Here is a 14,825-nt window from a genome sequence, read left to right as displayed (position 1 = left end):
AAAGCTAATTACAAAAAAAACTCATTCATTCATACAAATCAATGATATTTTCTCTGTTTTTTGATATTGGATAGCCTACATGTCACTCGATATCCCCACAGAGGAAAAAGGATCCTTCTCCGTGATTGTGGTGATATCCTCCAGATTTTTCTGGACAGTGAAATCCGAAATTTGTATTTCCACTATGTCTAATCATCAATGTTTAGGGGTTTTTAGGCAATATCCAGAAATATTCTAAGGGTAGGCTATAAAATAAAATATTAGAATTAATTTTGAATCAAAAATGTCGCATTGTACACTGCTAATCAAACTCTGCCATTACAACGTGAGCCTCACTATAATGGCAGTATTTGATTAGCAATGGTATTGCTACCATTCAAGAAAGCGGATAGCACTATCTCTTTCTCGCTTTATTCTGTTGCCAAATCATCTTTTAACAATGTAGAATTTATAATAGTTAATTAACAGAATATTTGATATTAATTATGTAAATTCATTATGAAATTATTGAAAAATATAATTTCTTGCTTGTAAAATATATATTGATTATTTTAAACGAGAATGAACAGTTAATATTAATCAATAAACCTGTATCTGCTACCGTCTATAGAAGGCATTGACAAGACAACGATTTCTCCCAACGATTTCGGCAACGATTTCTTCCATCTATCTTCACTGTCATTATAACGTGGACCTCACTATAGTAGGCAAACCCCCACCTGTAGCGCTGATAGTAGTGTTACATTGCGGCGGATAGACTATTTCTGGAAATCGGGATATGAACTTATGAACATTCTTTATTGAGGTTAGGCTACCTATTCTGTGGTTAGGCAGGCATGTTTTTCACGTTTTTATTCTATAAAAACAAAGCAGTATTTTTATCCTCGTTGTTATTAAAAGTGGCCAAAAATTTTCCCGGTACCGTACTCAACAGATCAGATTCAACAATTCAAATTTCACATTGATGATTAAGATTTTTTTAAATAAAGGTAATAAGTTTTTAAGTTGTACGGTAACCCTACCGGTACCCAATTTAACCTTGCTGTTGTACACTATTGTAGAATGTAGAATTGTACAATAGAAAGTAGATAGTCAAATTTGAGCACTCTCCTCCTACAAGATTTTTGTTAGAATATAATGAAAAAGGGTTATAAGTAATTCATTATTATGTTTTGTTATTAAATGAGGCATATCGATTTACTTATTAATGTTTTACTTCACTTAATCTAATAATTTGTCCAACATTGAGACATTTCCCTGTTAATTGTTTTTTCAATAAATTCTCTACATCATTTTTTTAAAAATAAAATTTTATAAATAGCCTAGGTCGGTATTGAACACAATTCTTACCACATGAAATGTTTTAAAATATTTAAGTGCATGAATCACACTTTTTATAGGTAGGTGATGTAGGCCTACTCGATGATTAGTTTAGGAATTAATGTTATATTTTTCTTTTACATATCAATTCTTTGTCTTTTATCAATTTCAGTTGAATGTTTCACGTAGATTTTTTGTAAGTTTTCTTAGCAAAGTGTACATCTACAATCTACGGTATTGGTTGGCTATTTTTAGATTATCTGAGAACAGTGTTTTAGAGACTGGAGTCGATGAACTTAAAACAAGTGCACTGCACTTCTGTCGGTTAGACACATTATTATAGTTTAGAAGAAAGTGTAAATTTAGACTTGCTTTAATACATCAAACATGTGTCTTATTTCCGAAGTACCATTTTAAGTGCACTGCTTCCTCCTTCAAGCATAAACTTAATAAAGTCATATATCAAATCAAATTTCCATTTTAACATAACTTACACATCTTTCAGAGCATGCATTAACTTCTGATTACAAAAAAATCGCTTGAAATAGCTAACATACCCTGAAAAGAAAAATACAAAAGATCTTTACACTGGAAAATAAACCCAAAGGTTACTGAACCTGTTTGGGCAGATAAAAAAGTTGTTACAATAATTGAACAATACAAAAACAAAAGAACAAAGGAAAGAAGTTAAAAAACTGAAACGACAAAAGCAAAGAAAAAAAAAGAAAGAAAACTTCAGCATCAGTTGAACATTACAAAAAGGAAACTAATAACATTGCACAATAGATTACATAATAGTATTACAAGTTCAATAGATTTTTTATGCTTAACAGCCATTAGAAAAACATTATTGTTAGAGTAGATTATAACAATTTTATACCTTTTAATTTTTGATTAGTGCAGTCATAATGTACCCTGCAGCTCTACTACACAATGTTGTCATAATACTTTGATACATCTTCGTGAATCAGGTGTTTGTGCAATAAACTACAGAAGGATGTCTTCTGCCTACATCCTCTTATATTAACAGGGAGCTTGTTAAAAAATGTTGGTGCCAGGTAAGAGAAGAATTTTTTAAAAATAGATAGGTTTGGTTTAGGGACTTGCACATCTAGCTGATTCCTCCCAACCCTGCGCGTATTAATCAACCGCATTTCTCCACTCCGATCGAAAAAAAGCTTTAGTGTTTTATAGATATACAAGTTTCTGATTGGCAGTATTTTGAGTTCTTTGAAAGCCGGTGCAGAGTGATCATATCTACTTCTATAAGACATAATTCTTATGAATGATTTCTGTAGGATAATTATTGGTTGTAAAGCTGCCTTATATGCTCCCCCCCAAACTTCCAGGCCATACTCAAAATTCGAGTTAATGAGAGCGAAGTAGATCCTTCTCATCAGTTCCGCATTACAAACAGTCCTAAGAAGATAAAATATCCTTACATATTTCAACAATTTTTTCTTGACATATCTTGTGTGTTCATGCCAACTGATTCTATTATCCACCCACACACCCAGGTACTTCATGCTCTTGACCTGTTCAAGGTCCATGCAATCGCAGTCAGCAAGTAAGGAGCATTTGATGTTATGGTACTTGAGTGGGGAGGGAAATTGGACATCTTTTCTTAGTTTGAATATGATAAATTTTGTTTTAGGACTCATTACCATCATATTCCGAGTGAACCACCATCTAAGTGCATTGACGTCGTTCTGCATGTCTTCTTGTAGTTCAGCTAATGAATTTGATTTATAAAGGAGTGCAGTGTCGTCAGCAAATGCAACCAAGTTTCCCTTGAAAGTACCATTACATAAGTTATTCACATAGATTAAAAAAAGTAAACCCGATAACACTGATCCCTGTGGTATTCCAATTTTCAATTCACTAAAATCACTGACTACACTGCTATTAACCTTAGTTTGCTGCAGTCTACCAGTGAGGTAGGATCTGAACCATTTGTGTGCAATGCCTCTTATTCCTGCTCGATACATATTATCTAATAAAATATCATGGTCAACCATATCATAGGCTTTCATGACGTCAACAAACAATGCAGCACATGACTTTCTTTCGTTGATACTATCATATACCCCTGACATCAGTTTCATGATTGCTGAACCTGTATTAAGCCTGCTCTGAAAGCCATATTGGTTTTTGCTAAAGAAGTTGTGCTGTTCCAGGAAATTCGTGACCCGGCTCTTAACAATTTTCTCGAGTATTTTAGAAAATACTGACAACAACGAAATTGGTCTATAATTTGTAGCCTGCATTCTGTTATTTTTTTTAAATAAGGGAATAACTACAGCTTTTTTAAACTCCGCAGGAAATTCACCCGTACTTAAACTTAGGTTAAATATAAATACTAGGACATCAATGATATAGTGTGCTATAGATTTTATTAGTGATGGTGTTATATTGTCGTATCCTGGTGATTTATTATTTTGGAGTTCTGATATGATGTTCAAGATCTCCACTTCGGTCGTCGGGTAGAAAAAGATCGAATTAATTATTCTATTGCTTTGGAAATTTTTCTCATACTTCTTGAATGCATTATTTATTTGATTATTATCACACATAATTTGTTCTCTTAAACCATCAGCTATAGTGCAAAAGTGATCATTAAACATTCGTGCTACTTCATTATCACATGTTATTAGGGACCCTGCTTCATCGCTGAGTGTTATAGATTTATTAATCTTCTTCTCACCAGTCAAGTCTTTAATTGTTGCCCATTGTTTTTTGCTGTTAGTCATATTCTTTTCAAGTTCAGCAGAGTAATATGCCTGTTTTTTAAATCTTATTTTGTTTATTAAGTTATTTCTTTGTATGTTAAATTCACGCTTAAGATTAGTATTTTCTGGCTGTTGCCTATACAATTTATACAATCTATTCTTCTTATCAATTTCATGTTTTAGCTCTACATTCATCCATGGTTTTAAAAGTTTTTTATTATTTTTTTGTGTACTATAAGATTGATCAATACAACATTTAATTTTGTAAATAAATTTCTCTACAGCTTGTGAAACGGTAGGACATAAAAATATGTCACTCCAATCCACGTTTTCTATCAGTGCTATAAATTTAGTTTCTTCTACTCTTTTAGACTCATTTAATTTTTGATAGATTTCCCTTTCATTCATTTTTATGCAAAGGACAGTCATCCAATGATCAGTTATAGATGTCTGAATAACTTTAGAACTATAACTTAGTCTACTATTAATTTTGTCTCTAACGAATGCGTGGTCAATGCAAGTTTTGGAAGTGTTAGTGACACGAGTGGGTTCATTGATTAGGGATTTAAATCCGAGACTAGCCATGTTAATTAAATAAGAATCAGAGTTCCTATTTTGTTCCAGGATGTTGAGGTTCATGTCACCTTTAATAATTAAATTAGAGTTTTTGATAAGCTTTATCGAAGTGACCAGTTCTCTAGTAAACGCTTCTTCGGAAAAGTTATGGTATCTGTAGATAGCCAGTAAGTCTATTTTTGTGTGAGATAACGATAACACTAAGTGCTTGCAATCTGCTGTAATCATATTGCAATCATTAAGACCAACACAAGACAGCCTATCCGATACATACACTGCCACTCCTCCTGCTCTATTTGAATTATTACACTTAAAATGAACCTCATAATTAGTCAAATAATACTGGCTTATCTCATTTTCGTCAACCCATATCTCGGTTAAAATTATTATGTCTGGTATCCTTTCTAAAACTTCGAGTTGGAGGCTGAAAGCATCAAAATTAGCTCTAAGACTACGAATATTTTGTTGTACAATTACAATGTTGTTATGCTGAGTGTAATTAAATATATCGTTACTTAGTTCAGTCATTGTAAGTTACAAGATTTATTATACAATAGGTAGTTTGATAACAAAAAACAAGCCTATGAAGCGTCACGGTAATTGATTCACCTGAAAACTTAATTATTTTGCAAAACCTTTTCATATCGCTAATTGTAATAGTTATACTATTTGGGCAATACACTGGAAAGCGCCGTATGAACTCAATACTAATACATCTTGTGAAATTATACGTCATGGGAAGAATATGCTGACTACATAAACTACCATTATGAATAAAAAGTGATTGCAAAGTGATCAAAGCAACCGCAATATTAGCTTGGTATCTATATACAATATGAACCAGTTGATAACAATTTTCAATTATGTAGTTAAACGCGTTAAATAGAATTAAACAGAGGGAGAAAGAGATCTTCTTAGCTGAAAAAATATGCAAAAATAGAAAAAACAAGTCAGACCTAAATGAAAATTGACAAATTAATAATTTATTAACATTCTGTAAAGCCCTAACCAATTCCCTAACCAATTCAATGCTGCTTATATCGCTCATATAATTCATGAAAAATTCTCTAGCGATATTAAATAGAGTTGAATTAAACGCAAAATCTTCTAAGTTAATCATTCGAGGTGCTTTCAGTACTTTTATCAGCATTGATTATTGGCAATGGGCTTTGAGCTATCAAGTTTTCTAGTTGTTCGACTGACTTGAGTTCAATCACTGGGCTACCTTCCTTTTTTCTTATTAAAATTTTACAGTCTCTCACCCACAGGAATCGAAATCGATGCTCTTTATGTGCAGATCTGGCCAATGAGAAAAGTTTCCTCCTTGATGGTGATAGACATTCATTGATGTAGATCGGTTGATCCGTGTTACCGCCGATGTGTCTGCTTGAAAAGTCACGCTTAACTCTCCTCTTTTGAAGCAGCGCGTTTTTGTCGGTTCTCCTGACGAATTTGACGACAACTGGAGCCGGCCCCTCTGGTCCAGCACGACCTATTCGGTGACATGTGTCGATGGAATCCTCCGTGATCTGACAGCCGAGAGCACCAGATATGCTACAAACCATCGAGGTGAGGTTTTCGTTAGTTTGCTGAGGCAGGCCCCGTATCTCGACCATATTAACTCTGGAATACTGTTCCAAATCTTCTACACGCTCCTTCAATTGAATGTTCTCCTTTTCTAAACTCACGACTCTCCTAGTTAAAGTCTCGATAGTGTTAAGACAGGTTTCAAATTTCTCGTTACGAGTCTCCTGTTTTTCCTTCAGCTCCTTAATCTCCGCATGACACGCCTCCAGTGAATTTCCCAAATCAGTCTCTATTTTTCTGAGTAATGAGATTACATCGGATAATGACGACACTGAAACGGTTGTCACCGGCGCCTCACTCGACATACTTTTTCGTCGCTCCAAGTTACACTCCCTACAGCGCCAAATTTGGTTATTGTCCGTCATATATTTAACGTCATTAGCATCAAGTCCAGCGCAGGTTGTATGCACTAGTCCCGAACACACGCCACAAGCAACCTTATCAAAGTTATGACCGCTTCGCACCGACTTAAAACAGATTTTACACGACATTTTAATAGTTGAAATTTAATTACTTTCCATACAAACAGTATAAAGTCAAGGCGAAACACAAAGCAAAAACAAATCACGCCCGAATTCACTGGTTCACTATTGCCGGTAGGATTTTAGAGATAACGGAGCGAAATATATAACTACTCTGCTGCTCAAGTCAAATTGTTCCAATTTTGGTTTACTTCTCATCTTTGTTCGGTACACTTTTATATTATTTAAATTGGATAATCTTTTTCAATATAATTGTTAAGATCATTATAAGTGTGAGAAAAAGTGGCAACTGAAATTTTTAAGTGGTCCAATAAGCGAGTTATTGGTTGTTGAAGTGCTAACTTTCCAGATTCCGTTTTCTTCCAGATCATAAACGGTTTCGACTATATTATTAGAACTTTTCTTAAAAATTAAAAAATGTAACAATCATTGGAACAATGATCTTTTCAAACTAAAACATTTTATTCCCCATTTCGTTCATAAATAAAAAAGTAACATTTTTTGGAAGTTCGATAACTTGTTTATTTTGACATCAATCGCGAAAAACGCATATTAGAACAAAGCCAATGATATACTGAATGTATTAAAAAAAAATTCCAATGGAAATTTCGAAACCGTTTATGATCTGGAAAAAAACGGAGTTTAGCACTTCAAAAACCCACAACACGCTTATTAGACCACTTAAAAATTTCAGTTGCCACTTTTTCTCACTCATATAATGATCTTAACAATTATATTGATACTTGAGATTCTCCCACTGGAAGCACATCAGCGCCGTGGTCGTCAATATATTTGTATCCATCATCTTGCTTCATGTCGTCGATGGAGTGAGGTCCTTTCTTCAAGATATTCTTGAAGACTATAATAGGGTCTCTTGGTAAGGTAGCTTTTATAAGTTCTCTTTTAAACTGAGGAGTATTTTTCGATGTTTTCAATTCATTGGGTAAGCAGTTATAGACCTTAGAACATAGATATTTAGGTCTATGTTGAGCCAGTCTAGATTGGACTGCCAACACATGAGTATCATGGATGAAGGCATGAAGGGATATTGAAAAAGATTATGCAATTTTAATAAAAATAAAAAGATGTACCGAACAGCCTTGAACAATTGAGTTACGATTCTATGTTTTAAAATATTATTGACAGCATAATTTACATTTTATAGAATATTAATACTAAAGTTGTCTAAGATCAATCAGATATTCATCATAATACTACACCTACTTCTACAATCCGAAAATCAAATGTCTGTAATCGTTGAATTAATTGCAAATAACATCAATTATTTGAGAATCCTGAAAAATACTAGTTCTTAAATTTCAAATAGTTTTCATCAAATAAATTTGAAATTGAGTTTGAAATTTATTACAGAAAAATCTGTCGCTTGATTATACTCTGTTTAAATCAATCTCACAATCTCAATCTGGTACAATAACCAAATGATGTCTCAAAATTTTGTAGGAAATTTTATAGGCTACCACTTTCACCTATTATTCTCTCAAATTTTAGGGGTGCGTTTTGTCCCAGAAAAAATAAACTATATTGTTCTCTACTCCGTGAATCATAATAACAAATATGTTTATTGCGCCTCTAATAGGAATTGACTAAAAATACATTTTTAAGCCCAACTGCAATACATTTTTTGCAGATATTCTTCAAATATATCGAAGATGCAACCGCTTCTGAAAGCACATTTGTAGGTTTACCCTTCTCAATGTATAAAATAACACTATTTTTTGGCAATGAACTCTTGGCATTGGTTCTTGATTCTTTCCCACTCACTTGCAGCTCTGAACTTGATAGTAGTGAGCAGTGAAAGCTGTTTAGTGACTGATTTACATTGCGGTTTTCCATAACAATTTGTGCCTGTTAGTTACTTAATGTAGGTAATCTTGAGCTGTTCAACATGCAAAACAATGTTTTGATGTTAAATGTACATGATAATGCATGTAAGATTATTCTACGGTGTATTCCTATTAAGATTATTAAGAAGAAAATATAGTAATTCTATTATAATTCCATGTATCGATAAATTCAATCATCATCTAATCCATTCATATCCTAAATAGTATTGTGACAGTCTTAGTATTGAATTATGTAGTTTTTAAATGAATTAACTAAGGTAGAACTCTTTCACTTATATTTTTAATCAATGTTTGATTCATTAAAAAAATATTGAGTAGCTCTAGAAGATACCGTAAATTATATTCATAGAGTACCTATATATGTATTTTTTCTCAGTCATTATAATAATCTCTTGTCTTTTTATATGTTTCAGACAAAAGATTGGCTGGAACTGAAAGTACTTGAATTAACTCCTGCGCTTACATTACTTGGTATCGACTTAGAAGAGGCTCTCCAGCTACAACAAGCACACAATGAAGTCCTCCTTAGAATACAAGTAAGTTTCCAATGTTTCATTTAATATATATATTTTTAATATACTATATATATCACCGCTTTTAATTTCCATACACTCCGTTTTTCCCAACATACTTTATAGTCTGCGGATAGAGAACATTGAAACTCCGTTTGAATCAATTTTTGAGATAATTTTAATTGTAATATTGCATTAAGCTTCAAAGTTGTTGGAGTTTTTGAACACTAGCTCACCGGTTTTTTTATATGAAGCAATTTTCATCGCAACGCGGATTCCATGCGAAAGATCTGCTATCGTGCGAACCTCACCGATGTCTGTTAGACTTACATTGTGAATTGTAGGCCTACATATGAAGCGCCAGTGTAAAATGTGCTTTAAACTTTTCTCGGAGACATAGAGACCGTCATCACCTAGAGATCATATTCACAATAATTGTAGTGAATATTTGTTTTTATAATCTCTTGTATCCTCTTCTAAATTGAAAGGTATTAATGGCATTAATTACACTTGTATATTCACAACAAATCAAAATTCATTTATTGCCAAATAATTATAGTTATCAATTCGTATAGTCGACGTCTACAAAAAACATAATAATACAAAACAAAATACACGTTAATATAAAATATAGAAAAACAGAAAAATAATCTCATTTCTAAAAAGAATTCACTTGGACAAATCTCTTTTATGCTCTACTGCTTGATGAGCGAACAGTTTGTTGAGTGGTTTCGGTTGCAAACATCATGTCTATTGACTTTATCGCTTACATGAAACTTTGCCTCATAGCTATAAACGGGGTTCGCCAAGTAAATGCTTTTCGTGTATTTCCACAATCCATGGTTTATGGATCCTTCCTTTTTTAGATGTTGTCCGAGCCTCAAAAGGAGGGCAAATAGAACACTTATAATACACCATCATAAACTTGATTCTTCTCTGAGTAATTTGATGTGAAATTGATTTGCGTGCACCGTTTTCGAAAACGAATTGTTTGAAATTAGGCCATTCATTTTTAATCATTTTGTATAAAGATAGGTTTACAAAGTGTAAGGGATGGGACATAATTTCTACTACTGTATTTTTAATCACCACTAATGTCCCATAACGTAACATATTATACATGATGCGAGTGGTAGCAACTATAGTAGACATTAACTGAAGCTGTCAGATACACAATTTCCTTGGATCTTCGCAACATAAAAATATTATTGTGATCTTTGGGATTTTGCAGATAGGCGTAATATGAAACTCCTATCCGATATTGCTCTCTTCATAAATGCCCAGAAATTTTGCGACGTGCGCTGTTCTGCAAATGTCAAGGAAAACTGATACACTTTGTTTTTATACAATAAATAAATATCTAATTGATTTGTGCTTTCCTGTGAAAATAATAAATAAATAAACTAGAGATCCCCTGGGTTAAAGAACTCGCTCATGAACTATTGTATTGATCTCTGAGATATTTTTCAAGTATGATATTACAGTAGTAGCTACCATGGGGATCCTTCCTATTCCAATTGAAAAAAACTTTTTGTCGCTTCAAAACTTTTGTCCGCCATCTTGGATCCGTCATATGGATCCAACTTCATTTCGAATCCAACTTCATTTTTCCAAATTGGAAGGTGGTCATTTGATACATGATTTCGATACATAATTTCAAAAGAGAATTAATGGCGAAACCCGTACATCGATATCTCAAACAGTTTCAAAGATCTCAACATTTAAAGAAACTAATAAATTATACAAAAATGAAAAAAATGAGTACCTATACATTAAATAATCAATTAAATGTAATCAAATCAATAAGTGAACACTAATAGTAGCTTCTACTCAAAAATTTAACACTTTGAACAACAAAATTTTTCATAGCAAATTTTTCAACGTCATAGCAACTGCTATCACAAGAAGTATTATTAATTACGTGTATGTTACAGACAGGCAGACAGACGTTAACGGAAGCGAGTTAATATAGAACTTAGAAATCAAAGTTGTGTATTATTCAGCTGAAATCATGTGTCGGCCCATAAAGCTTGTCTGACAGTCTGTATGATATCTCCCAAATAGCATAAGCTTTTTTAAATGAATGGAAAAATTAATGAAATAGCATGCAATTAATTCCAGCTGACTAAATTATAAGATCAAAATAAATTTTTTTCTTATGCACTTCCTATGATATTTTTATATCCTGAAAAAGGACGAAGGAGTGAGTCTATTTTGTTGTCCAACAAACTTGACTTGTAAAAAATTTCGAAGAATTCGTGTTCATAATTGATCAATTCTTTCTAAAGTTCTTGTCGAACATACAAACAGTCAGAAAACGTCTTTGGCCTTCAGTAAGACAAAAGTGAGAACTTCGCTAGCGCTCGTTCAATAAAATGTATTGTTTTGTTTTCAGAGCAAGCAAAGTCCGGTGGAGGAGATGCTGCGGAAGGCTGATGAACTCATTGCCAGCCAGAAGGGTGGCAGAGCCGAGGTGTATGCAGCCATGGCTGACTCCCTAGCGGTGGCCTGGCAAGATGTCAACACGCAGCTGCACAGGCGAAAAACAATATTGGACTTCAATGTCAGATATCACAGGTTTGTTCAAATTGTTAGCGCCTCTCAATTAAGAGACGAGCAATCCAAATCGGTATTGTGTGTACGGTACTTTTGAGTTCCCTCCAAATGATTAATTTATTTCTACTGTTGTTAATTTTTGAAATGAATAAACTATGTTAATAATAATGTTAATCAATGAATGAATTATAAAATGTGGATATGTTCAGTTTATTTGATAAGTTTCGTTGATAAATTTGATACATAGATCTTGAATGCAAATGAATAATATTTTATTGTAATCTTTCATGTTACCTCCATCCTCACTGTGTCTCCATGAAGTGTTACAAGGTCAATTGAAATTAATGTTGTAGTAAAAATATTCAATTGACGAATATATATATATATATATATATATATATATATATATATATATATATATATATATATATGCATTCATAGGCCAAAGTTAGAAAAAACATCATTTTACACTTAATATGTTAAATACTAATAGAATGTAGTAAGTTGTGGAGCCACTGACATGCCTCTTCTCCAGCATCATGAACTTGTGTCAGCCCTCCATGATAGGAGTGTTGTGGACACTCAGATATCAGGTGGTTCATTGATTGAATTTGTCCACATTGGCGCAGAGGATCAGAGGTGTATCTCCATGCTAACATCAGCTCAGCACACCTTCCCACCTGCGTCCTTGACGAATAAGAAATTTTATTAGACAAATGTCAGTACCATAATTCCTGTTATTGAAAGTAGGTGAATAAGCTGTGCACTTGAAAATAATGAATATAAGTTGATTTGGGTTAGAAGCAAACAATAATATGGAATAATGTTTCTTGATTCACCATTTTTAAAAATACTGCAAGAAGTTAATGAAATGAATAAACTTATGTAATAAAGTAAAACAAAATTCAAAAATAATTGTCATTTATTTATTTATTTTTATTTTATTTATTTACAAGCAAATGACACTAATGTAATAATATTGGAAGATAAAATAATAAGATAGTCTTTGTGCTTTTTTTCTTCCAAATTTATAGGTGACAAAGTCCAAAATAAGGACTACTAATAATAATCTACTGATCCACCGTAATGACTCCTGCTACTACAAATATTGGTAACAGGAAGAATAGCCAGTAGGAATTTTGATTAGAGCTAGATGTGGAATTTAGATTATTATATATATAGGCCTACATGAGCATTTGAATCTCTCTCTTAATCTGTAAACCGGAATTCAGTTGCTTTGCATAATATTAATGTAAAAATTCAATTTCCACCATACGCTTTAATAAGAATACCTAAATGTAGGGTATGGAAATATTCCATGGAGCTGATTTCAGTTATAGATTGATTTATACTTGTACAAAATCACATATAATTTAAATTATATTAGAAGAGGGAAAACAGGCGAACCCTTTAATATTCCTATCACAAAGTTAGATTAATATCAATTCGAAATGAGGTAACTTAGGCCTAATGTTGATATCAAATAAGTTGTTGTTAAATTGTGACAATTTATATTCACTCTGTGCAGAAATGCAACACTATGCCTCGAACGAACCAGAGCGCTTGAGATGAGTGTGTGCGGTGGGGCGCCTCTGCCCGTCGAGGTGTCGGCCATCGAGGAGCTGCTGGCGAGGCTGCACCAGGCTCGGCGAGCCATGCTCGAGTCACTCATGCTCGCCCTGCAAGATGGCCGCTGTCTGCTCGATGAGCTGCAGGCCATCGCTCAGGAAGGAACACTCGACTCGAGACCTGATCACATCAGGACGGCTGCAAATTGTGGTCAGTAGAGTTCGCTCTTATCAAATAAAATTAAATATTCCTTCATTCATCATTGCATTCATGCAATACTAGTAGTGCCATGATAAAATAAATGAATAATTTATATTTATAAAATAGAATTATAGTACCCTTTGAAATTAATAAAATAATAGAATAAGAATACAAATTTTATTAATTTCAAAGGGTACTATAATTTTACTTTATAAATACAAGAAAGTAGCCCTGAATTCATACATTATAAGAATAATTTATAATATTATATTGAGAAAGTCTTGAAATGAGTAAATGGCTAATTGACATTAAATGTCTTTCCAATTCGTTCTTGAAATCCTCACCATCCTTCCCTCAGATATTAATTGGCTACTGGTTTAACAATTTAGCTCCCATGTAGAAGGGACGTTTTTCAAAGAATTGTCTTCTATATAGCTTAAGTGCATAAGTTACTCTTGAGTGTGAATGATACCGATGGTTAACATATTCTTCATTTTTCAATTTTAGAGTCAGAATACATTCCATTGAGTTCATCAGTGGTCAAGATTTTAAATATCTCTCGTAAAGGCTCACTCAAACCAAACCTTAAGGAATATGATACTGTTTTTTTTTCTGTAATATTAACAATTTTTTCAAGTTTCCAAGAGCTGTTTTTCCATAGTGGCGTATTCCAAAAACATGTAGGCTTACGCAAATAGGGTTTGAGTGATGGTGATAGGATATGAGAAGAGTTGAAATTTAGTGAGTAGGGTAAGTAGGTTTTAATGAGTAGAATGCTTAAATAGGATAAGAGTATGGTTGGGATTTTCAGAAATAGATTATTTCAGTAGGTCTGAGGTTTTCGCAAATAGTAGCCTATTGTACAGTCATTTTCTATAAATTATTTTAGAATTAGTTGTTAATAGGGGTTGAAGCATTGTTAATGGCTATTAGCATTTACCCCTAACAGTTTTTAACAATTATTAAGAAAAAAAAATAGCAAGTCTATTTCTCATTAGGAAGGGCTAAGCTTATGTGGCGGAATGGTTCTTCTCAATCAATCAATTGATTGGAAAATATTTGTACAGTGTTGGGTCCTGATTCTCAGCAGGTGCAATTTTAAGACAAAATTTTTATATTTTAGACATAATTATTAAACAGTAGTAAAATTTTGCTTTGAAACTAAACAGGCGCGGATCCAGGACCCTGTTCTTGGGGGGGGGGGTGATTGCGGTGGTCGTCCAGGGGACCCTGGACTATTTTACCTGTAGAAGTTATGAAGACCTCTCTGTACTCCTCTGAAGTGTTGACCTGGTATCGATCAAATTTACCTTATTATTATCATCTCACTAAAAGCTTCAAAAGTACAGAATATGTTTGTTGATGGAAACTTCTAGGTAGCAAATAAAAAATAGTTACAAGTTGACAGGCGCAGTGACAGAGGTGTCC

The 14,825-nt window shown here is 33.2% G+C and overlaps 1 protein-coding gene across 1 annotated transcript in view; it reads left to right on the top strand.

Annotated features, from left to right (window-relative positions):
* LOC111050512 (titin) overlaps window positions 1-14,825 on the top strand; it is a 119,181-nt gene that overhangs the window by 25,401 nt on the left and 78,955 nt on the right. The window contains exons 3-5 of the mRNA XM_039431467.1: window positions 8,973-9,095; window positions 11,467-11,648; window positions 13,156-13,406. Of these exons, the coding sequence (XP_039287401.1) occupies window positions 8,973-9,095; window positions 11,467-11,648; window positions 13,156-13,406 (556 nt within the window). The remainder of the gene's footprint in view (window positions 1-8,972; window positions 9,096-11,466; window positions 11,649-13,155; window positions 13,407-14,825) is intronic.

Source organism: Nilaparvata lugens, chromosome 6 (assembly GCF_014356525.2).
Source record: "Nilaparvata lugens isolate BPH chromosome 6, ASM1435652v1, whole genome shotgun sequence".
Lineage (NCBI taxonomy): Eukaryota > Metazoa > Arthropoda > Insecta > Hemiptera > Delphacidae > Nilaparvata > Nilaparvata lugens.
Note: the sequence above shows the minus strand (reverse complement) of the source record. Positions and strands in the feature narration are given on the sequence as shown.